This window comes from Camelina sativa, chromosome 8 (assembly GCF_000633955.1).
Source record: "Camelina sativa cultivar DH55 chromosome 8, Cs, whole genome shotgun sequence".
In the NCBI taxonomy this organism is placed as follows: Eukaryota; Viridiplantae; Streptophyta; class Magnoliopsida; order Brassicales; family Brassicaceae; genus Camelina; species Camelina sativa.
In genome coordinates, this window is record NC_025692.1 from 17,241,711 (window position 1) to 17,267,540 (window position 25,830).

Sequence of the window (25,830 nt, forward strand, 5' to 3'; positions counted from 1 at the left end):
CTTTAGTGAAAATTACACTTTTATTCTATTATACTAAAAATATGGGAAAAATGTCATTTAAATCATGAACTTTCAAATTTTGGCCATTTAAACCATAAACTTTGTTGTAGGCCATTTAAAACATCAACTTTTGTTGATTAACTTTTTTAAACATCAAGTTTCGTTGACCAAACCAAAAAAGACATGACGTTAAATCCGATAATTGACCTACTAACAGACGTTACTATGCCGTTAATCACTCTGTTACTGACAAAACGACGTTGTTTTAAAGAAAGTTTTAATTCGAAAAAATGTCATTTAACCCATGAACTTTTAAATATAGACCATTTAAAACATGAACTTGTAAATATATGTCATTTAAACCATAAATTTTCAAATTTATATCATATAAACCATGAACTTGCCCTGAACGTTCGGTGAAAACTAAACAACCTGAAAATTTTGGTTATCGAAGAAAACCGAAAAGAGAAAGCCTAACCGTTCGGCGCAATTGATTTGGATAATCAGATTTCGGTTAGGGTTCGAACCGACTGGTTTATTAGAAACCACAGAAGTATATAAACCTAACTGGCTAAAATGTTTAACCCTAGTTTAGTTTCTCTCTTCTTTCTTTGACTCTTCCTCATGATGCGATTCTGAAAAAGAGAAAGAAGAACATCAATTAATTCTTCTTTTTCGACCTTTGTCATGTATTTTGTGTCTTTTTGTATTTATGTCTTGAGTCTTTTTCATTTATTAGGACACTACAATAGAGTTTGAAGGATTGATCATCTTGTTTTAGAACACTACAATAGAGTTTGAAGGATTGATCATCTTGTTTTAGGACACTACACTAGAGTTTGAAGAATTGATCACATTTTTCATGTATTATGGTTTAAATGACATAAATTTGAAAATTTATGGTTTAAATGACATATATTTACAAGTTCATGTTTTAAATGGCCTATATTTAAAAGTTCATGGTTTAAATGACATTTTTTCGAATTAAAACTTCCATTAAAACGACGTCGTTTTGTCAGTAACGGAGTGAGTAACAGCATAGTAACGTCTGTTAGTAGGTCAATTATCGGATTTAACGTCATGTTTTTTTGGTTTAGTCAACGAAACTTGATGTTTAAAAAAGCTAATCAACAAAAGTTGATGTTTTAAATGGTCTACAACAAAGTTTATAGTTTAAATGGCCAAAATTTGAAATTTCATGATTTAAATGACATTTTTCCCCTAAAAATATATATATACAGCCTTGTATGATGAGATTCGAGAGAATTAGAGAAGTAATAAAAGATAGGATGTGTTAAAGTGATTGAAGGTTAGCCCACCAACTAATTATTACTTACAAGTATTGAGACGTTCTACCACTTGATGATCCCTCGAGTTTTTCTTCACTTCCCACTCTATCTTTGTCTTGTTTCAAAATTGCTTTCAATAGTCTAAAAACTCGTAATTTTTGCAAGAATAGAACTACAAGTTTCAATTTCATTACCATTTTTCACATAAAATCTTTACCTTTCTATATAGAAAAAACAACCAGAATATTGTATTTGTAAATTAGACACACATATCATTCTATACTAGAAAAAAAAACTCAGCAAAATGATGTACTGTAGAAGTGTATAATCTATTAAAGTTATCCAGCTGGTATATATTATTAGATGGAGCAATGCTTTAATTCTTCTAGTTGTCAATAAACCAAAACCAAGTCGTTTGTTTTATTTGTTCATAATGTTGGTTCAGGTTGACGATATGGGCCTAGTCCAGGCCTGAAGTAAATTGAAGACCCAACGGGTTGTTTTTAGATATACACGAGAAGGACACAGTTACCTCTGCCCAAACCAGAATAATAATAAAAAGAACGGAAAAGAAAAAAGAAAACCTAGCGCAGTCGCATCTTCTCAATGGACGGATCCGCCATCAAAGTAATCTCTTCTTCGATCCTTAATTATGGTTTCCTATTAATCTCTCTGTTTCTCAGTTCGAAGTTTCTGATTAGATCTGTTTGTACCATAGGGTGTGGAATTGAACGATAGTGACGTAGGAATTGGGGGAAGCAGGTACGTACAAAATTGATTTTTTGTTGTTGTTGAGATCATGTGTACCTGTAAGATGTGTTGTTTGTCATGCTAATAATAATATTATTATTTAAGTGCAATTATGCAGTAGGATGTTGAGCAGGATTTACGTTGAGGGATACGACACTTCGCTCTCTGGCTACACGATTTCATTGAGGCTATGAGAAAACACTTCGCTTCATGTGGAGTGGTGATACATGTTCATATTCCCGGATACGTTGTGAGCAGCGTCCCCAGTATTCTCAACAGGTTTGTTTGTGGGTCTTTCCTCCACTTCTTTCACAAAAGTTGAAATGCAATTTTGCTATAAACACTCCTTGATTTTGTTTTACAGTTTTGCCTTGGTTTATCTTCGGGGAGAAGGTGCAGAAGAGAAGGCGTTGAAACTTAGTGGGAGTGACATGGGAGGACACAAGGTAGTCGCTAAGCCTTACCCGTTTAACGCCACTGACCTTGACCCTGTGCTCTCTCTTACAAGAGACTCAGACAATAGCCGACAGCACATGTAACTTGTTTCGTTTTAACTTTTTTTTAATATTTTGGATCTGTAAGATATGTTGCTGTCATGTTAACAATATGGGTTACTCACAAATAAATTAATCATATAATTATTATTAATCCAATCAAAGTAACCCATTAAATACTTATCAAAATTCATCATTCCACTAAAGAAATCTTCATAGGTTTCTCAATCATACAAATAATTTTTTTAAACTATTGTTTATTAATTTACAAATTTAAATAATTATAAAATGAGAATAAGTTATATTTTACAATTCCTCTAATTCATCGGTTTCATATTTTACAAAATAAAAAAAAATGTTACATATGTTATATAACTATATAAAAGCTGTTATCCATATGTTATCAAAATGTTACATAGGATCAAGGACATAAGTGCTGTTTGGGTTACCAGGATTCACAACGGTTACAACTTTGGGAATCGATTTGGACTCAGCGAGTGACTTCTCTAACCAGTCTGGAACAAAAAAAAAAGAGACTCACAAAGATATTGACAAATGCCTGCACTAGATACAAAAACAGAGACTGAGACTAGAAGAAGAGCCTAGCAATCACCAACGTTATAGGTAATCAAACAAAGATAGGAGTACCTGATTGACACCAGCAGTAACCATCACAACTGATCTGGTTCTTTTAGTCTCCACGCCACTGGTTCGATGTAATGCCTTCTCCGACCTACTTGGTCTCATCTCCATATATTAGAACTTCCATATACTTGATTTATTTTGATCATTGGACTTGATCACATAATCTTGGTTCCTACCAATTGTCTTCTTCAACTTCATTGTTTGTCTCCATCTCCAAACTCCTTGGTTGTCTCCCACACTTCATCTAACTCCTTCGCTTATGAGGTTTGGTTGGATAAACCTCACTTATCTCGCCACTTAGCACCATAATGCTTTATCTCCTTCGCCATCCATGTCTTCCACACTTTGACGCCTTCTTTGCTCATCCACCAGGTTTGATTTGATAGATCCTTACTGGTTTCTGTCATAGAGCATAAAATTTGCTTCACCTTCTTCGCCATTCATTATTTTCTTGCACCCTCTTTCTCGTGCTTAGTTGATTTTCTCCTTGATTCCCTTCTTTGATTTCCCTTGAACTCCCATGGTCCTCTTTCTAATGCGTCTTGCTTCAATTCTCTTCTTCTCCTTCGTGCGCTTGGTCTTGGCCAACTCTCTCGAACACGAACTTGCTTCCAGCCACCAACCCAACTTGCTCCGCCAAACTCAACGGTCACTATTCCACTATACGGCTGGGAAAAGGTTCAACCTAGAACACAAAGGTTTGCCTACACGGCCTAACACTAAGGTTTCTTCAAAACGCTTAGCTAGAAGGCTTCCTACACAACACTTAGAACTTGGACTAGCACCACCAAGTGCTTCCACAAGCCTAGACAAGCAACAAACACAGCAAGCAAACAAACACCAAACAAACAAACACACAAACACACAAAGAGGGAGTTAGCGCCCATACTTACCTTCCCGATCGCCACACGGTTCTGAAGGTCTAAGGGTTAACTACCTAATGGTAAGGATACACACAAACCCTTCCTACTTGCTGCTTCAACGGTTGCTCTCCTTTGGGACTGGTCAGTGGGGGATCTCTTGCTTCTTGCACCGCTTCTCGGCATTGGTTAGTGGGCAGGCTGCCATGTAATGGCCACTCTCGCCACAGTTTAAACATATGATGTGAGATGGAACTGGCAGATGGCTCTTTCCTCCTTTTGAACACTCACAAAAATAATGGCCTCACTCCCCACATGAGTGACATATAACTCCTCTTCTCTTCTTTGAGTTTGCACTACGACCTCCTTGGTCGGATAGTCTCCTCCTCCGATTTGTGCCAACACTTGGCATCATCTTTGCCTTGCTCCTCCCATGGTCCTGGCGTATAGCTTTCTTCTCCCTTCCCAATCTTTTCTCCACGTTCATAGCTCCTTTAACCGACTCATCGATTTGCTGGTAAGTTACAGACATTAGTCTCCTCCGAATGTCTTTGTAGTCGAGTAAAAAAAAAAAATTGATCCCAACTCTCGAACGCTCCTCACGCCTTCTTCTAAGTGCATGAACTCGGTCTCCAATTTATCTCCGGCCTCCGGTAGAAAATATTTCCGTTCGAACTCCCTTCGAAAATCCATCCATGTTGGATTCCTTTAACCATAGTGTTTCTTCACACTGGTCCACCAATCGCTTGCATCGCTCTTCAAGTATTGCTCGGAAATATCTTTCTTGTAATCTTCTTGACATGGAATTACATCGAAATTCCTCTACAAGTTTTGCAGCCATTTTTCTGCTTCGAACATGCTTGTTCCTCCTCAAAAATACTTAGTTCTCAAATGTCTCATGATTGCCACAATCCTTAGAACGCTGGGGGACTCTGATGTACTTGGGCTTGACACTTGTTGTTACCGCATAAATTCTAGCATCTCTTGCAACACAACTATCACAGGGTCTCTTGCTCCAATCTCTGGACGTCTTGGCTCTTCGCGCGCGCTCATTTGTCTTATCTCTCCGGGTATACTCCCTTGTTTTGGCTTCTCGGGTACATTCATTTGCTTTGGTGGCACCCTCCTTTGCTCATATGATTCATGATTTGTAGATCGTACTCCAAATGGTCTTTGACCAAAACTTGATGTCTGTCGAACAGGATTTTTATCCCACGGACAACACCAATCTCCTTCCTTGTGAGCACCAAACTTCCTTTCTCTCATGTATCTTGATCTTGCTCCAAAACTTGATCAGTATAAGGATTCTTGCGACTTACTTCTTTCGAAACTCAACCTTCCTGTCGCTCGCTCGTCATTCTCTCTTGGTTTTGTCTCTCTCGACACCATGTGGGTCATCTTCCCTTTGTTCTCCATTATCACACAAATCATTCTTCAACGGTTCTTGTCCTTCCTCTTTGGCATCATATTGATGACACTCCAATGAGTCTTGCCATTCTCCTCCATCATTAAATTGTTCACCCTCCGGTGAGCCTCGCCACTCTTCTCCATCAGCTCTTGAATCACCCCACGACCATCCCTCTTGACCTCCCTGATCTGACATCTGCACCAGCATCCAAGGGTAAGTCCTAAATCCCCACTACCTAGAATGCACAAGGACGTACCGGTTTCCTAAAATTGCCTTTGCGACTCATTTACTCGATAAAACATTTGAAAACATGTGTTCCACGAGCATCATAACCATGCTCTGATACCACCGTTGTAACGCTCCCGAACCGTCCTATGACCACGCAGGCCACAGACAGCCACGGAACGCCACTATGGGAACTGCACCGAGGTGGTCCAGTTGAGGGATGGAAACTGCAGACTTCCCAACCGATCCTCCCTAGCACAATTCCACCCGCAACCGAGACTACTTAGGCTTTGCAACCCTTGCGGCCTGGTGCGTTGAACCAAACGAGACCACACGACTTAAATAAAAATAACTTTCAACTTCAATTACTTTATAAAATGAGTTCATAAAACATTAATACGAAAATGGCGCCAGGCCTAAGGCCAAAATACAACAAATTAAATTTTACAAAAATGACTTGCAAAGGCAACGCAATTCTACACCGGCTGGCCTAACGTCCTGAGCTTCCCCTAAGGCTTTCCCCACTAAGGTTACCTGCAAAACAAATATGGAGTCTTGAGTGCTAACACTCAGTGAGTTCGGAAACCTAACAAGAAACCAAACCCAACCCCAACCCCAGCAAGCAACACGCAACAAGCAAGCTAAAGCAACAACTACATGCAACACTCCAATGCAACATGCAAGACAAATGCAAGAAAAACAAGCAAGATAATATGCAAGTTAGTCAAGCAAACTCCAAGTTTACTATCACAGTATACGCATACGGAAGCTAACAACTCTTCTTCGTCTTCAAGGGCCCTTCACTCCTTTGCTCCACCATTTCATCGCTTCGTCACTTCCCCCATACCCGTGAACACCTATACTCACAACCACAAAGGCACGCAAGCATAGAACATCACATGCGAGTCCCTCTCAACAGGTGCACTCGAATACACCGTCGTGTATACTCGGCCCCAGGCTGCAATCCCGTCTCTCCGAGTCTTCGTAATCCGCCCCGATTACGGTCTTGGGGAATTCTTCTCATACACACAACCAAACAAATCTGCAAAGCACACAAGCTACATGCAACAACAACAACATGCAAGGCACACAAGCCACATGCAACAACCAAACTAACATGCAATGCACACAAGCAAACATGCAACCACAACAACAAGCAACAAAGAGACTAGAAATAAATCTAGAGACTAAGTGCTAAACACAACCTCACACCAACATGCAAGGAAACAAGAAAACGAGACTTATCTATCTAGAACTCAATCTAGAAGAAAAGAATCGAATCTATCCCAACACCCACGAAAATGCCTAGATTTAAACCGTAAATCCTAAGAAAAACAATTAAAAACCCCACCTATCATGTGCCATATCACATGCATTGAAACTCACCTGGACTTGGCTTGAAAGAATCGATCTAACAACTTCTAGTCCTAGCTTGCGACGCGGAAGAGAACAGTTTCTAAGCAGACGCAGCTGCAAACTTGCGGAAGAGAAGACTCAAAGGAAGAACTCTCTCTCTCGCTCTTTCCATAGCTCTTTCTTTAACTCTCTAACTTCTCTCTAACTTTCTTATTTTTTGGACTAAGAGAGAAAAGGAACGAAAATGGATTCCCTAAGCCTCTATTTATAGTGGATTGATGAGAGTTTGGGCGGTGGAGTTGACCAATGCATGAGGTGCATTTTATCTTCTTAGTGCATGTTTTCTACACTTGTGCGAAAATGACATTAACACTTGGCCACCAAGACTTGTTTAATCTTCCACTAACTCCACTTTGCTTTGTTTAATTCTCCTCTAACTCCACTTCCTCCACTTTGATTAAATTAATTCTTAGTAGAAAATCCCACTTAAANCCTTATAAGAATTCGTCCTCGAATTCTAAGGTCTTCTCCTTCTTTTCTTGTGATGTTGACGCTTCTTGTTATCTGCGTCTTCATCCTGCTATCACTGTGATCACCATCACATTAATACCTCCATTGAAATACTCCTGGAAGACTGAACTTCCTCTACTTGCCTTGGTCATTACAAGTCTTCTTGACTTGTTCGATCTTTGGTCGTTCTTCACAACATTAATTGACCTTCTTCCTTTATTCCTTGGATATCTTGATGACAAGGTCTACTTCATTAATCACTTGCTCCATTCGCGCCATTGGCTAGCGCTATCGGGAAAGCTTCTTCATTNACTTAGTGGAGATTCCACCAACTCCATTTTGAATAAATAATTCACCCTCCTTAGTGGGTTCCTTCCCACGCTTGCTTCACGTCCGTACATGTTCTTGCCCCTTTGGCGTTCGTCTGGTACGTCCGGTCGTCCGCGTACGTCCGGTACGGTACATGGTACATGGTACATGGTACCATCGGCCATCTCTCGNCTTCCTTTATTCCTTGGATATCTTGATGACAAGGTCTACTTCATTAATCACTTGCTCCATTCGCGCCATTGGCTAGCGCTATCGGGAAAGCTTCTTCATTTCCAGCATCCGTCTAGTTCTCCACACTTTAACTTCTTCTGGTACTAAGGTTGCTTCCTTGATGTACCACGACATGTCTACTCCTTTAGACTCCTTAGCTCAATGTTTCTCTTTCTTCAGCTTTTTCTTGACTCTTCTCTTTTCCTTTGACTTATAGCCTGGTTCACTCCACCATCTTGATATGCTCATCATACGACTTCGCATTCTCTCATCTGTTGGCCATATTGACAACAAAATTTTGCTTCTTCGGCTCCTCCGGCTCCTTTAACCTCGCATTCCTTTTTACTTCTCCGATTCCTTTAGCTTCGCGCTCCTTAGGATTTCAACTTCTTCAACTCCTTTGGTTTCATATTCCACAAGACTTTAACTTCTCTAACTCTTTTAGCTTCGAATTTCACATAGCTTCTCCTCCGGTCCTTCTTGGTTTCCCTCTTCTTATCTCATAACCTCCATGTCTTTGGTTGATTTAATCATTAGACTTGATCAAATGATCTTGATAGAAGCTAACGACTTCTCCACCTTCATTGGTTTTGCACTCCATACAACTTTACTCCTTCGGTTCTCTTGGTCTCCACACCTTGGTCCGATAAAAACTCTTCTCTGGTTCTTTTAGTCTCCACGCCACTAGTTCGATGTAATGCCTTCTCCGACCTACTTGGTCTCATCTCCATATATTGTAACTTCCATATACTTGATTTATTTTGATCATTGGACTTGATCACATAATCTTGGTTCCTACCAATCGACTTCTTCAACTTCATTGTTTGTCTCCATCTCCAAACTCCTTGGTCGTCTCCCACACTTCATCTAACTCCTTCGCTTATGAGGTTTGGTTGGATAAACCTCACTTATCTCGCCACTTAGCACCATAATGCTTTATCTCCTTCGCCATCCATGTCTTCCACACTTTGACGCCTTCTTTGCTCATCCACCAGGTTTGATTTGATAGATCCTTACTGGTTTCTGTCATAGAGCATAAAATTTGCTTCACCTTCTTCGCCATTCATTATTTTCTTGCACCCTCTTGCTCGTGCTTAGTTGATTTTCTCCTTGATTCCCTTCTTTGATTTCCCTTGAACTCCCTTGGTCCTCTTTCTAATGCGTCTTGCTTCAATTCTCTTCTTCTCCTTCGTGCGCTTGGTCTTGGCCAACTCTCTCGAACACGAACTTGCTTCCAGCCACCAACCCAACTTGCTCCGCCAAACTCAACGCTCACTATTCCACTATACGGCTTGGAAAAGGTTCAACCTAGAACACAAAGGAAGAGAAGACTCTAAGGAAGAGAAGATGGCCATCTCTCGGTTTGTTCAGAATTTCTCGGACACTTCTTCCGTAATTCTTCGACCTTCCTTCCTCACCTTCTTTTCATGTCCTTACCAGGTCCTTTGGCCAGGGGTTTTTATTTAAAAATTTACCCCTTGGTGAGGTTCACTACACTCACTCTCCACAGGGGTATTTTCCATTTTTCGTATAATGCCAACCTAACTGGTCTTCCCTTTGAATGCTTCCTAAAGGTAATGCCCTTATCAAAGCGACATCCAGGGGATCAAAATACTCGTTGAGCATGTCTATACGCCAAGTATTTGTTCGACGATCAATTAAGTGAGTCAATTGGAGATTGGGATCCTTAAAAGGACCCTTGCATAATGCTGGTCTCGGGAATTGAGCCGATATCCAGGGGTCAGTCCATACTGAGATGGAATCTCCCGTGCCAACCCTTATAATAAGTCCTTTGTTTACCAGAGAGCGAGCAGAACAAAAACTCCTCCACCCATACGATGGAGAATAAGACCGAATTGGATCCAGTGGGTGTGTATTCCTATAGTACCTACTTTTAAAAACCCTGGCAAACAGGAAGTCTGGAACCTCAAGCAGTCGCCACAATTGTTTAGCCAACAAAGCCGAGTTAAAATCATCAACATTCCTGAATCCTAGCCACCCCCAATTGCTTACTAACACACAACCTATCCCAAGCTAACCAATGCATGCCTCTCGTCTGGCCATTGGAACTCCACCAAAAATTTGCCACTGCACTAGTGAGTTTGGATGTAATTGTCTTCGGTAACCGGAAACATGACATCACAAACGTCGGAACTGCAGTCGCCACAGACTGTATCATCACTTCCCTTCCCCCTTTTGAAAGCAATTTTGCTGTCCAACCATTCGTTCGACTCTGCATCCTATCCCAAACAAAGGCAAAAACCTTCATTTTAGCCCCACCCAAACTTTCTGGTAAATCGAGATAAGATCCCATACCACCCAAATTTGTAATCCCTAGAACCCCTTGCATCTCCGCCTTTTTGTCCTCATCGACCTTATGACCAAATTGTAGCGAAGATTTGGCAAAATTTATTTGCTGCCCGAAATCGACTCATACTGTTTTAAAATATCCAAAATGGCCTTACATTGGTCCTTGTCAACCTTACAGAAGAAAAGACTATCATCGGCGAACAACAAATGCGTTATTAGCGGACACTTATTTGCCACTTGTATCCCTGTGATTAGTTTTTCCCTCTCCGCTTTCCGTATATTGGCAATCAAAACTTCCGTACACAATATAAACAAGTAAGGGGACAAAGGATCCCCCTGTCGTAGACCTCTCTCCGGGACTATCAACCGATTTGGTTGGCCATTCAAAAGAACTTTATACTCAACCGAAGTGACACAGAACATAATCCAAGCAATCCATGTTTCCGCAAACCCCATTTTTCGCATTAGTGCCTCAACAAAGGTCCACTCAACCCTATCATACGCCTTACTCATATCGGTCTTTATCGCCATAAATTTCCCTTTACACAACGAGTTAGTATGTAACCCGTGAAACATCTCTTGAGGAATCAGGATATTATCCGAGGTTAACCGTCCTGGGACAAAAGCCGATTGAGTCTCAGAGATAAGAACCGGTAAGACCCTCTTAAGCCGCTGACATAAAACTTTAGAAATAATCTTATAACCCACATTGCAGAAAATAATAGGACTTAAATCTACCATCCGGGTTGGCTTAGCCACTTTAGGAATAAGGCAAATATGTGTCCTATTTAAACTCTTTTCAAAAACACCCTCCTCGAAGAACCTATTTACCAATGACCCTAGGTCCGTTTTAACAACATTCCATGCTTTTTGGAAGAACAAAGCTGTCATCCCATCAGGGACAAGGGCTTTATCCGGATACATCATAAATAAAGCCTCTTTTACCTCAGCATCAGGTTCTGTTAGTCGTCCATTATCCTCATCTGTAATTATACAATTGACCTCCCTTAATGCTTCCTCAAAATACGTCACCGCTGTATTACAAATATCAGCATCTTCTGTTGACCAAACATTATTTTTGTCAAAAAGACTTGTGATCCGATTGCGGGCCCACCTCTGCTTTGTTTGGGCATGAAAATATTTAGAATTTTTATCTCCTATCCTCATCCACTTGCTCCGACTCTTCTGATACCAGTAAACCTCTTCATCCCTATAAGCCTCCCGTAAACGACTATTTAAATCCGTGATGACATATGGGGGAGTTAAATCCACTGCTTGTGCCTCAGCCAATTGCCTCTTTAAATTTTCGATGGTATCCCTACCAAAGGGGACATGTGATTTGCGCCAGTGAGAAATCGGCCTGCGACAGTTCACAATTTTATCCACAAAATTAGGAGATCCTGGTGCTAGGTCCCCACCCCAACCCGACGAGATCGCATCCATCAAACCCTCCTTACCAACCCAATGACGATCAAACATGAAACTCCTTCTTCCCCGTGGTCTTTTCGCGCCAATGTTAACCACAAGAGGCGTATAATCTGAGGCGATCATAGGCAAATATTCCGTAACTGTATCAGGAAATAGTTCATGTCAATCGTCATTACCTAAAGCCCTATCCAACCAATTACCTAGATAATGAAATTCCAAAAAAGCACAATCCCGAATCATTCCATTAAAAGAAAGAAACGACGCCGGATGACGAAGCTTTCCTCCTCATTTTTCATGATTCCTCGTCAATTCATTAAAATCACCAACAATAAACCAGGGAGAGGACCGAGATGAAGCAATCAGTAATAGGCGTTCCCACACCAAATCGCGGTTCTTTGGAACAGGGTCACCATACACAAAAGTCAAGTTAATAATATGTCCTTTAAAAACTGCTTCAACGTCAATTAGTCTGTTAGACTCAAATAAAATTGAAGCCTGAAAATCATCTTTATTATAAAAAAGAGCCAAACCACCACTACAACCAATAGGATCAATTGTCTTCAAATTCTTATATCCGAAGTGACCAAGGAAATTTTCCAAAAAAACAGTAGGTTGTTTCGTTTCCATAAGAAATAAAAAATCTGGCCGATGTTTCGACCATAAATCCCTGAGATTCCCAATTGGCTGATGCTTAAGTTTTACTTTAAAATGACGATTTGAACCAAAAAAATAGATACAACATACTCCTTTTTGTATATATAAAAAAAAAAAATTTCTAGGATTTTCACATAAATTAAAAAAATATTTAATATTTAGCTATAAATAAGTTATTTATTCTTAATAACATATTTTCATAACTATTAACCAATAGTAATTCATCAAATTATAAAATTTACAATTATTGTTTCGTGAAATTCACAATTTTATAATATTAATTGATAAAAAAAATTATAGAAAATCAATCTTTGTAATACATGAAAAAATCCTTGAAAATTAGTGATACAAAGGGAGTATATTATTATTGAATATTATGTGTTTTCATATACATTTGTTTTTTTCATTCAATTCATTAGTTATTGCAAATTGTATTGATAGACTAAGTTATGGTCAATTTTGTTTATTTGTTTTTTTAGTACCTACGTTTTAAAAACGGCCAAACTGTGTAACATGTAGAATATTAAATGCTAATTTAAATTATTTGAGTATGTAAGTGATATATCTTATATAATCAATTGTAATTATTTTGAGCTTATGTTTTACTTCAAAATGATGATTTAAACAAAGAAAAACAAATTGATACAACATATATTATTATTAAATATCATGTGTTTATATTAGAACATATTCTATATTTATAAATTAGTCTATCATAAAACTATGTGATTTTATTTTTTAATTAGTCTACCAAAGATGTGAGAAGGAGAATTTGCTAATTAAATTTCTAAAATAAAACAGAAAAATGTATAGTAACAGCGATGTAACAATAAGTGGATCTGAAAACTTCAATGGAATGTAGAACAATGGAATTTGTTGAAATATTGTAAACACGAAGGAGTTCAAACCAACAAGGTAATTAAATCACTTTGACAAAAAAATGAAGAAAAAACTAACAAGGTAATTAATTAAGGATCATTGGCTTATATAATTAAGAGAATTAAAAAAAATTAACCAATGTTGATCATCATCTTGACAAATTCATCATAATTGACTTGGCCATCACCATCCAAATCTGCCTCCTTTATCATTTGTTCAACTTCTTCATCTGTTAGCTTTTCCCCTAGATTTATCATTACATGACTCAACTGCAATAACACAACTTTTCACATTAATATACATCTCAAATGTGGCACCATCGATCGACCAAGAATAAATCAAAAGTACGTGTGTCGATAAGAGCGGTATGGCTCGGTCAAGCCTAACATGAATATTATTTTCTGATCTATTAAGAAAAATCTTGAACACAAAAAAATTGATTTTTTTTAATACTTAGTTTATATGTGCATGCAAAAATGTGCTTGTTTACAAAAAAAAAAGTATACGCATTAATGTAACTTTGAGGATGTTGATTAATGTGTAGATATTTAATTAAACTAGGTAAAACATGTGCCCTCTTGTCCAGTGCACCAATAGAATCATACACATTTTAATCTATCTAACTACTTTCTATTATTTATTTTTTTTGTTCCTCCTGTTCTTCTCTAATAGATTCACAATGCCAGCTAGCTCTAAGCCTTCACGACTGGAAAACAGACTTTCGAAAGGATAAACTGAAATAAATAAATATCCATGTCTTGTTAAAAAAATGTTTAGAACATTAATGAGACAACAACAATGGATCTCTTTAAATTGGAAGATTGTCTGGCTTTGTTGTCTGATTTTTGTCATATTGATTCTAAATATATCAAAGTGTGTTTTAGCTGGATTTCTCGGTTTTCTAGTTAATGCAGAATTAATTGATATCAAGTGGTTTCTACAAATACCATTATTGGTATGCTTAGCCTGGATTTGACACTTTATAGAGATATAGAGCATGTACCATTTTAGCAGAGAAGACATTTATGATTTTACCAAAAAAAAAGAGAAGACATTTATGAAATTGGTTCATGAACCGTATTTAAATTCGACAATGATTCAAATTTAGGAAGGATTTAGTAGACACAAAATATATATATATATATATATATATATATATAATTGTAGCTCTAATCATTTATAAGCAAATCAAAACACAGTTTTAGACCGTACATGGTATTATTGGAGAACGTTGTACAAAAACGCAATCCAGTATTCATGTTAGGCTTGATGCATGATACATCGAACTAATTTGTTATATTATAAGTTCTTTTCTCCGCATAAGTTTTTAAATACCAAACTAGAAATAATTTTTTAAAAAAACGAAAGAAAGAGTAAAAGTCAGAGACCTCGCTGGCAGAGATGTAACCATTTTGGTCTTTGTCAAAGACTTTGAAAGCTTCTTTCAGCTCTTCCTCAACATCATTTTCCTATACCATCACATGATCACGACAACAAATTAACACTACACAACTAATTGTAACATAATATAAACAATGTCTTTGTTTAATAAACACAGATCTTTACAAGAAATCTTTTTTTTTCTGTAGAGAACAAGTAAAAACATAGAAAGAAAGAAAAACTTGCTGTGATACAAAATTGAATATCTCGGTAATAGTAAAAAAAAAAGTTAATTAGCAAACTAGAGGACGTAAGCATAATGAATGAGGCAATGATTTAAAAACAATATATAGTTCTTTTTTTTTTTGTCTCTAATAAAAAACAATATATAGTTCATTTGATGTAATTAATTGTAAAAGTGTATATTCCTAAAGAAAACTATTTAGCATGTAATACATAAAGAGATCAAGAGAGAGAGGAACCTGAAGTTTCTTGTCCATGAGGTTGAGAAACTCAGCAAATTCAATGGTACCATTGCCATCAGAGTCAATCTCAGTGATGATTTCTTGAAGTTCTTGTTCTGTGGGATTCTGATCCAAAGAACGGATCACCGTTGCAAGTTCTTCCACCGTTATACAACCTATTAGATTCCAAAAGAAATAGGTGATAAGTAAAAATGTCACACAACAGATATATATATCACTCTTCTTAAGTATATTATTCTATGAACATGTTAGAGAAAAAGAGAGAGAACCGTCGCCGTCTTTGTCGAAGAGACAAAAGGCTTCTTTGAACTCAGTGATCTGATCTTTTGTCAGTGCTGTCTCTTCCATATTGTTTTCTGAGAATTTTGTTTAGGGGGAAAGAGAAAAAGAGAGAGAGGAGGGAGCTCAAGGTTTGAAGTACTCTGATTTGTGGTCTATTTGTAGAGTCGTGAGACTCGTGACAAGACCTTTTTGTACATTGGACTCATGTACTTTTCAACTACTTTAGAGCCTTTTATTGAGTCATCATATTATTTTAATTTGAATGACAAGTACAATTTAAATTGTTTGTTTTCTAGCACTACTGAACTGAAGAATTTAATTCTGATCACATGACCCAATCGCATATAATAGAATTGTCGCTGTTACTTAAAAATTTAAATCACATATACAAGATTAGTTTAAAAATCATCTAATTCTTACTCGTCTAGGCATCCTCTGTAGTCTGTACGTTTGTCCGGACAATTTGTTTAAATATGGGCACAAAATTTGGTCCACAAATCATTCTTCTTATAATTTTTTTTCTTTCTTATAAAATATACGCCTGATTCTATATTTTTAATATAAAATCTTGGCTACTCCCTAGGTTGTGTAATGGCATCAACGCCCATCGTAATTACCGTTCAACATTAGGTAATTATCCAGAGCAATTTGAACATCTTCCATGCTCCTGAGCTGAGTGTCCATAAACTCCACAGCAACTCGAGTACGGTCCACAGGGGTGAAACTTGAAAGCATCACGAAACTGCTAGGAGCCTATGAAGCTTAACTTGGCCAGCATGATCTTGTGAAATCCATAGAATCCCACAAAATGATACGTAGTTTATTAACGAAGCATGATTAAATAAATATTGAAAGAATCATTTCATTTTCAAAATTAATACGATGACCTTTTCTAGAATTATAACTTATTACAGATCCAGACCGAAGTGAACGTAGAAAATCGAAATAAAGTGGTGTAATACTACTTTTGGTTGAATAATTGTGAAATTGTGACTATTTTTAAAAATCAGATGAAACTGTTTTCCATGTCACACATATCATAATTAATAAGAATATCTAGCTAAAAGATCGTAATCGGGAAATCATTGCTAAGAAAGATTTTAGGAGAGACTTGCATTGAATCTGGTATTCTAAACAATAGGAAAAATGCATGTATGCTACGCTGATCAATTTATTGACCCCTATCGTCTGCATTATAAGTTCGTAAAACATTTTTATATAAACCACCAATTAGAGGTAGCAAGTAAATCAATGGGCCATTCATTAATATAAATTATTATGATTTGTCACACCTTACAGTTTACTACTATTTTTGGTGTAAAACCATATTTTGTACCATCTCTGATCACCATAGGGCTCGAGCGCATGAAGGGAGTATAAGGAATGGATAAATGTAATATTGATAATGAGAATGTTTAGACATATTTATACAGAAAGATTAGGTAAAACCTAAAGCTGATTAATTACATTAAGACCTTTATACATATCTACTCCTATACACTCCCGCAAGATGGAGGAACTCTTGTGACACCAATCTTGGAACAAGCAGTGAGAAATTGTTGGCGAGGAAGAGGCTTAGTTAGAGCATCAGCAAGCTGGTATTTGGTCGAGAGATGAAGAACGCGGAGCATGCCATTTTGAATGTGATCTCGTGTGAAGTGATAATCAAGTGCAATGTCTTTCACTCCTAGAGTGAAAGAGAGGATTAGCACAAAGGTAAGTTACGCCAATGTTGTCGCAGTATATGACCGGAGGGGAGCGAAGTGTAACACCAAGTTCGGTGAGGAGTGAGCATAGCCACCGAAGCTCAGAAGCGGTGTTGGCAACAGCCCGGTATTCCGCCTCTGTTGATGAGCGAGTAACACCGCGTTGCTTCTTAGAGCTCCAGGAGATAGGATTATGACCAAGATAGATCACATAAGCATTAGTAGAGACATAATCATCGACATCACCAGCCCAATCAGCATCAGAAAAAGCATTGAGAGCCATAGGGGATGGTGCACGAAGAAAAATACCATGAGTTTGCGTTCCTACGAGATAACGAAGTACCCGTTTAGCGGCTTGCCAGTGATCAGTGGTCGGCGCATGCATAAACTGGGAGAGACGATTGACGGCGTAGGAGATATCAGGTCGAGTAAAGGAGAGATACTGAAGACTGCCTACAACAGACCGATATTGAGTGGGATCACCGAGGATCGTACCGCCATGTTTAGTAAGTTTGGGAGAAGTAGCGATTTGCGTTGCGACCGGTTTTGCATTGTGCTTGTTGTTCTTCGCTAAAAAGTCAACAATATACTTGCGTTGCTTCAAATGAAGTCCTGCTTTGGTTCGTGTAGCTTCAATGCCCAGAAAATATGTGAGATCAGTAGGGTCTTTGATAGAGAACCGATCAGCAAAGGAAGCAAGCGTTTGAACAACAAGGACAAAGTAACTACCGGTGACGAGAATATCATCAACATACACAAGCACATACACAAACGAAGACCCACATTTCTTAACAAACAACGACGTATCGGCATGGGAATTAGTAAAACATGTGTGAAGAAGATGATTCTTGAGAGACAAGTAACAGGCACGCGGAGCTTGCTTTAGACCATAGATTGGCTTACGGAGACGACATACGTAATCCGGCTTGTCAGGATCCACAAAACCTTCTGTTTGGGCCATATAAACCTCCTCCTTGAGTTCACCTTGTAAGAAGGCATTATTAACGTCTAGTTGCTTGATTTTCCAAGAATGTGCAACCGCAATATCCAAAACCAAACGGATCGTTGTTGACTTGATCACGGGACTGAAGGTCTCAGCATAATCAATCCCTTGGCGTTGATGAAAACCTTTAGCAACCATTCGAGACTTGTAGCGGTTCAACTCACCATTTGGATGATACTTGGTGGTGAAAACCCAACGATTGCCGATTACATTTTGAGTCGGGTGTGGAGGAACCAAATCCTATGAATGATTAGCCATTTGAGCATTGTACTCAGAGGACATAGAGGGGCGCCACCGTTCATCTTTGAGAGCCTGAGCAGCAGTACGGGGCTCACGGGATGGATTAGGACCTGCAACAAGAAGATTCAACTTTTGTTTTGGTTTGGAGATATTGTTTTTGGCCCGTGTTTTCATTTTGTGGACATTTTGTGGTGGCTCAGCCGGGATAGGAATTTGTGGTCGTTGGGGTTGAGGCGCAACTAGAGTTTGTGAGCGAGGAAGCTCGGGAGGAGTGGTGGTTAAAAACAACGGACTAGGCTGAACCGTAGGTCGCAGTTCATTCTGTTTTGGAGCAGTGGGCTCATTAGACACATTATTTGGTTGGGCCGGGTTGGTAGTCCCATTTCGAGGAGCAGTGGGCTCAGTGACGGGAGAAGAAGAAGAAGAAGGGGGTTGAGGGTTCAGTGGACTTACCTGAGGCTGCGACGGAGCGGAGATAGATGGAGACGGAGGCCGTGGGTGAAGGGCTGAGTACGGGGTTCCACTAGACGTTGGCAACGATAACGGAAGAACAGGAACCACGGATACCAGAGGTTGCATGCCAACCGATGAAGAACACTCAGGAGCCACAATTACCTTCCCATGATCAGCAAACGGAAAACAAGTCTCATCAAACTGGACATGTCTCGAAGTGTATATGCGGCCAGTAGGGGGATGAAGACAGAAATATGCACTTTGTGTAAGTGAGTAACCAAGAAACACACAGCGCTGGGACCTACTTTGAAGCTTGTGAGAGGTGTACGGTCGTAGCCACGGGAAACATGAACAACCAAAGATCTTCAGTTTGGCCATATTCGGTGCAGTCTTGAACAACATAGAGAACGGGGACTGCTGGTCAAGTACGGGCGTGAGCATCCGATTGATCAGATAGACAGTGGTGGTGAAAGCAGCGTAAGACCAGTTTCGACGACATGTCGATGCTTGCGTTCGGCCATACCATTATGTTCTGGCATATGTGATGGAGACGTCAAATGAGATATGCCATGACTCGCAAGGAAACCACGCAACGCAATGAACTCACCCCTATTGTCCGTGAACAAAGTACCAATCTTATGATTAAACCGATTTTCAACAAGTGACTTAAACATGACAAAAACCTCTTTTACATAAGATTTGCGTTTGAGGGGGTAAAGCCAAGTATAGCGAGTGAAATGATCAACAATTAAAAGATAGTATTTGTAGTTGTCATGGGATAAAATGGGTGATGTCCAAACATCGGAGTATAGATATTCAAGAGGTCGAGAAGAGCAAATGGTGTTTTGTGAAAATGGGAGTTTATGACTTTTATTGAGACAACAATCTGAACAAGACGGATGGCCCAAACGAGAATGCCAGACGGGTAGAGAAGCACGCCAAGTTGTAGAGGTTGATAAGGCCATGACTTTTTTTGGTGAGACTGGCCATTCATAGAGTTCCCCTCTAGTTCTGCCTTGTAGAAGTGGAACCCGCGTACTGAGATCCTTCACCTGAAATGCAGCAGGAAAGAATTCCACAGATACTTGATTAGTGTTGCACAAACGATAGACAGAAACTAAATTTCTGTGTATATCGGGAACACATAAAATGTCATCTAAACGAAGGTCGCGGAAGTTAGAAGGGAGAAATGTGAAACCAGTATGAGAGATGGGAAGGGGTGAACCATTCGTAACAACGACATCATCACCACCACTATACGGTTCATGAACAGAAAAGTTAGCAAACTCGGAGGTCATGTGGTGCATTGCACCACTGTCGAGAAGCCACGGATTTGGATCGTAGGAGGTTCCCATAGCAACATTGTCACGAGGTTGCCAAGGACGGAACAGACTTCTTGTAGGTGGGTAAGTTGGTGCAGTTCGCGACTGGAACTGCGAGCACCACCGAGCACTATGACCTTGGACATTACAGATCTGACACCTCCCTTTATACCGGCGAGTGTCGTAGGAAGACGACGAAGAGGTGCCACCATAAGAAGGATTGGATTGCCTTCGAGTGTTATTGTTGTTGTGACGATAATTGTTGTTGGTGTTGTTGTTGTGGTTGTTGGAGTTGTTGCGGGAGCGGTGGGCAGCAATATTGGCGGTGACCGGAATGACAGGTGCAGCCGTCTTGGAGAGAAGCTTGGCCTCTTGATTGAGAAGACGTTCATGGACGTACGTTATGGTTGGAGGCATGTCACGACTCTCAATCTGATCAACAATGGAACGATACTCATCAGGAAGACCATCGAGGATGTGTTCGATTTGAGTTTCATGCTCCAGCGGGTTGTCAAGACTTGCGAGAGTATCAAAACGAGTCGTCAAGCCCTACATGTACTCATCGATGGTATGAGTACCTTTCTTCCAGAGTTTCAATTGATCACGCAGTACACGACAGTGAGCTCGACTAGGTTTGGCATACGTATCAGCCAAGGTACGCCAGATCTCGGCAGCACTGGTGGTCCGGGAAAGAGTTGATTGAACCGTGGGGGAGATGGAACCAAGAATAGCGCTGTAAAGAAGCTTGTCTTGTCGCTGCCATTGAACAAAAGCAGGATTGGGAGAGACAACAGCATTGGTGGTGACCGTCGCGGCGGGGATCTCACCAGATCCGTCAAGATGGCCAACAAGGCCATGTCCATCAACAAGAACATGGATCTGCAATTTCCACATGATATAATTGAGATGGGTAAGTTTCGTAATGTTGGCCATATTGAGGTTGAGAAGAGGCGTGGTGTTTGGGGCAACAGTGACAAACTCAGTGTCGCTATTGACTGTTTCTGGTGTAGTGGCCATGGCGAGAGACGTGAAAACGAAGAAGAGAGGCGGCGAAATTTTTTTTTACTAGGTACCATATAAGGAATGGATAAATGTAATATTGATAATGAGAATGTTTACACATATTTATACAGAGAGATTAGGTAAAACCTAAAGGTGATTAATTACATTAAGACCCTTGTACATATCTACTATAGGGAGATGACTAAGGTAGATATATAGAAATTCTACGAGACATGCCACTTTCTAAGAGCCAAAGAGATATTAGACTCAAGCTTCGTAAAGATAAATAAATTATATGGCCGAACTAAATTCCAAATTTAACTGAAACTAAGTTTTCACCCGCGGTATACCGTGGGACTAAATTATATATTATTGTATTTAAAATAATAATTTTTAATTTATTTAATTTTTAAATTTCTAATTAATTAATTTTTATCTAACTAATTTATAATTTTGTTTAGAATGTTTTTTCTTCTTCTTACGTTTTATACAATTTATAACCTAATTACATTAAATTTATTATTAGATAAAATATAAATTTTAAAACACTTAGTTTTGTTTTCTATAATTAAACAGAGGTATATGCATATATGGTATGTTAGTGTATATTTTTATGTATATACAATTTTTTTTTTTGAAATATTAAGAATGTGTTTTAGTATGTGTAATATTTTTGTAGTTCATATTAAATAATTTATAAGTTAATTTTCCAAACTATGACTACAAATCTATAGTATATGAAGTAAACTAATAGTTTTAGTGTTGGTTCTATAGTCCAAACTCGCCGTGCTAGGCGGATCACGAGACATGTTCAAAGATTTTTAATCCACAAAAACTTATCATACGAAACCCGTGAAAGTAAAATATAGTATGTAAGGCTAAAAGTCACTTTTTATCAAATCAGTTTTGCAAATTTTTAAAGAACAATAGCTCTTCACTCACCTCGTTATAAAATAAGGAAATAAAATTTGTATACATTTACAACTATGTTTGTTACCTTTTAAAACGCTTAGTTTCTATAAAAAAATCGAATATAAGTAGAGTTAATTTGTTTATTAAATTAAGTATTTAATGTCAATGACATGCCTGTAAATAAGTGCCAACTTCAGGATTTATTTTATAAATGTCTCCAAAAATGTATATATAGATTTGATAAAATCGAACGCAACAAACGTTGGTTTGTAAATTGTAATTTGGTATAACGTCTAACAAACACAATCCAAACCTTTTGCATGTGCGCTTCATCAAACTGGTATATTTTTTTTATATAAACCGAGACAATTATTAGCTAAACCGGTAATTGACCTATTATTAGATACTGTATTATTACTCTGCCACTGCCATCTGCTGCAACTTGGGACACTTGGATTTGATGTATCCAGGCTCCCTGCAATGATAGCATACACGAACTGCTGTCGTCGGAGCACTCCTCTGGGGACAGCTAGCCACCTTGTGATCCATGCTCCCACACCAGAAGCACCATGCACCACTCGGCCTCTGCGTAGCCTTCCACTTTCTCTTGGTTTTCTGCGCAGGCTTGCCGCCCATACCAGAACCTCCAGAATGCTGAGCCTTCCTAGGCTGAACTGCTGGACTAACCGTTACTAATTGTGTCTGAATGTCCTCCTCAATCTCTGCTGCAGTCTCAACCAGCTCTGCATGCGTAGCATAGCTCCGCCCTCTACAGTGAACCCTCAAATCATCACGAAGGGCCCTCATAAACCTCATGGTCTGGGCCTCCTCATACTCCATCGCCCGACCCCCATACATCATAAGTCGACTGAACTCCAAGTCCAGCTCCCGCACTAACCGAGTCGCTTGAGATAGCTAAAGGAACTGCACCTCCAACCGGTCTAGTGCCTCTATAGGAAAATACTTGCGGTTGAACTCCTCGACGAAGTTAGCCCAAGACATCTCCCTCTGCACTCTCCTAGTAGCCACTGATCTCCACCAAAACTGAGCCTCACCAATCAGGTTGTGGACCCCTATGTCCACCCAAAACTCCTCAGGACATCTGAGAGACTGGAAGTTACGTTCCACTCTCATCCTCCACGCATCAGCAACAATAAGATCAGTACCACCCAAAAACCTCACAGTACCAATGTAGTTCATCTCCCTCAGCATAATGACATAACGAGAATGAACTCCTACATCCGCAGCCACTGGCTGCTGCACCTCCCCTGCCACTGGCGGCACTACCTGTGTCTGAGCCGGTACCACTCCTAGTATCCGCTCCAACAGCTGTGTCAACAAGCCTGCAAGATCAACGCCTCCTCCAGGGGCTCCACCTGTTGGGACTCAACACCCAAAACCCTAGCATCACCAGCCAACCCGGCACCGACACCGCTCACACCGACTCCCTCAGCACCTACAGTCCTAGCAGTACCCCCGGCCATACTCATGGACCCCTCCTGGAAGCCCTGCGACTCGCCGACACCCTCAACTGTCACACTCTGAACCACGGTATCACTAACCATTGGGCCTCTGCACCTACCACGACCACGTCCGCGTCTACGACCACCAACAACACCACCTCTAACCATCTGCACTACCATGAACAGAGGGCTAAGCAACAAACTCAATAGAACACAAAAACATAAACTCACCGTGAAATCACACTATAGGCTCGAAGAGTGTTCACAACTGACTAACTCACATAATCAATCACAACATGCAAATCCACAACATCAATAACAAAAACCCAGTGAACCCAAACATAGAACCGTAAGGGCTCTGATACCAAACTGAAACGACCCGACCCGTTTTTTTAATAATAAATAATAATAAAAGTAGTCTAAACTAGTGGTCACATATCCACTAGCCACCTTACCACAATCACACAACAACGGATAACATAACAATACCATTAAATCAATAAATAACCAATAATCCAAACAACATGAATCAAAGGACCAGCAACCTAAACCACGTTCTAATGACTCAACTCTAGCAACCAAGCAAAACCAGACAACAACCAATCAAATCCCTAGAACATCCTCCTCTTCATCGCTTTGATTCCACGATCACATTTTGCCTTTACCTGCACCACAAACACAAATTGAGATGCATGAGTATTTGATAAGCACTCAGTGAGGCAATCCTCCCATCTAGTGGGCTATACACACAAGCAACTGAGATACCAATGTCAAAAATAATCAACAATCAAGACATATAAACCAGGAAACAAGTATCGTCTTCGCTGGAAGGGAGGTGTCAATCGACACCAACCAAGTGTCGACCAACACCAACCAAGTGTCGACCAACAATGGCTATTGGTGTCGACCGACACTACCCCAAAGTGTCGATCGATGCTGCTCCATGGTGTCGACCGACACTGACTCTGCAGACGCAAACCACATCGAAGCCGAGAGTCAAATCTCGCTTCCCATCATCTCCAATCCGTCCAAAACTCAATTCCAAAGCCATATGAATCCGTAGGAACCCTAAAGCAACCATATCCAGCAAGAAAAACACAACAACAACACAAAACAAACAAGACAAAAGGAAATCTCAGACTTAGATCAGCTATGGCCATGCACTCACCTCTTTGTAGGAAGATTCTGACCGAAAATGACGAATCCAACACCCAAGCAATCATCCTAACACGTCTCCAACTCTGGATCTTCACTTCACAGGAACAGATCTCTCAAAAACAGTCAAGAAATCTCACAAACTCTCCAAAAACCTCAAGAACACTTTTCTCCTCTTTAACTCTCTATTTCTCTCTGAAAGCGGGCAAATAACACTGAAGCCATGACCTAGGTTGACTTCCCACTTAAATACCCCGGTTTTAGGGTTTTTCTTAAATCAAACCGACCCAAATCGACAATTAAATCGAACTGGTCGAACCAAAAATTGCTGGTGTCGACCGACACCCATCCCCAAAACTCATAGTTTGGTTAGCGGATGTTACACTATGACACCGCCAGAGAAATTCAAGATCGGTATTAAATCTAAGTCGTCATTGTGGTCTGAGCCAAAGGTACAACAAGAATGTACAGTCACCAAAATCGAAAATTTTTTATGCTGTTTATGTAGATTAATTTTTTTTTAAAACTCATGAAACATGTGTTTGTCTTATGACTTTGTTTATTCAGTAGAGTATGTTAGAGAAGTGTGAGACTACATATACAAATAAAATAAAAATGAGCAAAAAACAATTCATACTAGCTTTATTATAGCAGAAACTTACGTTAGATTAAAAAATATAATACATTTGTAGTCGTTGAAGAAATTTTAGTGATTATTAAATAATATTTTTTTATATCCAATTCAATGTTTGGTAACTTTTTACCCTTTTTTCATCAGTAAACAATAACATTTAAGAGAATTTGTTAGAAATGCAAATTTTGAGATATACAGTTTCAAAATAACTTTTTTTTTAAACATGTTCATTTTTGCCTATTTTACATAAATACAATATGTTAAATTAATTTAATTTTTTCTTGTTTAGGTATAAGTTCTCTATTTTATATTTAGGGTAGAGTTTTAAGGGGTATAGTTTAGTATTCAGGGTTTATGGTTTAAAATCTAGTCATTTTGTATATTAAAAATATGTATTTTTGAAAATTGACAACATGAAGAGGTATTTTTGAAAAATGACACAGAA

At 39.2% G+C, this 25,830-nt stretch overlaps 2 protein-coding genes and 1 long non-coding RNA gene across 3 annotated transcripts; 1 reads left to right on the forward strand and 2 right to left on the reverse strand.

Moving 5' to 3' along the window:
- Positions 1,848-2,641, forward strand: LOC104707352. Its single transcript, XR_754624.2, has 4 exons — positions 1,848-1,916; positions 2,008-2,051; positions 2,145-2,318; positions 2,404-2,641. It is a non-coding gene; the product is annotated as an uncharacterized LOC104707352 (long non-coding RNA).
- LOC104707353 (calmodulin-like protein 8) lies at positions 13,327-15,671 on the reverse strand. The gene is made up of 4 exons (XM_010423683.2): positions 15,483-15,671; positions 15,211-15,368; positions 14,737-14,817; positions 13,327-13,617 (listed from the first exon to the last, which is right to left on the reverse strand). The coding sequence occupies exons 1-4, from the start codon at positions 15,559-15,561 to the stop codon at positions 13,480-13,482; spliced, it is 456 nt and encodes a 151-aa protein (XP_010421985.1). The 5' UTR covers positions 15,562-15,671; the 3' UTR covers positions 13,327-13,479.
- Positions 17,161-18,342, reverse strand: LOC109125954 (uncharacterized mitochondrial protein AtMg00810-like). Its single transcript, XM_019228771.1, has one exon. It carries the CDS (start codon positions 18,340-18,342, stop codon positions 17,161-17,163), a length of 1,182 nt encoding a protein of 393 aa, XP_019084316.1.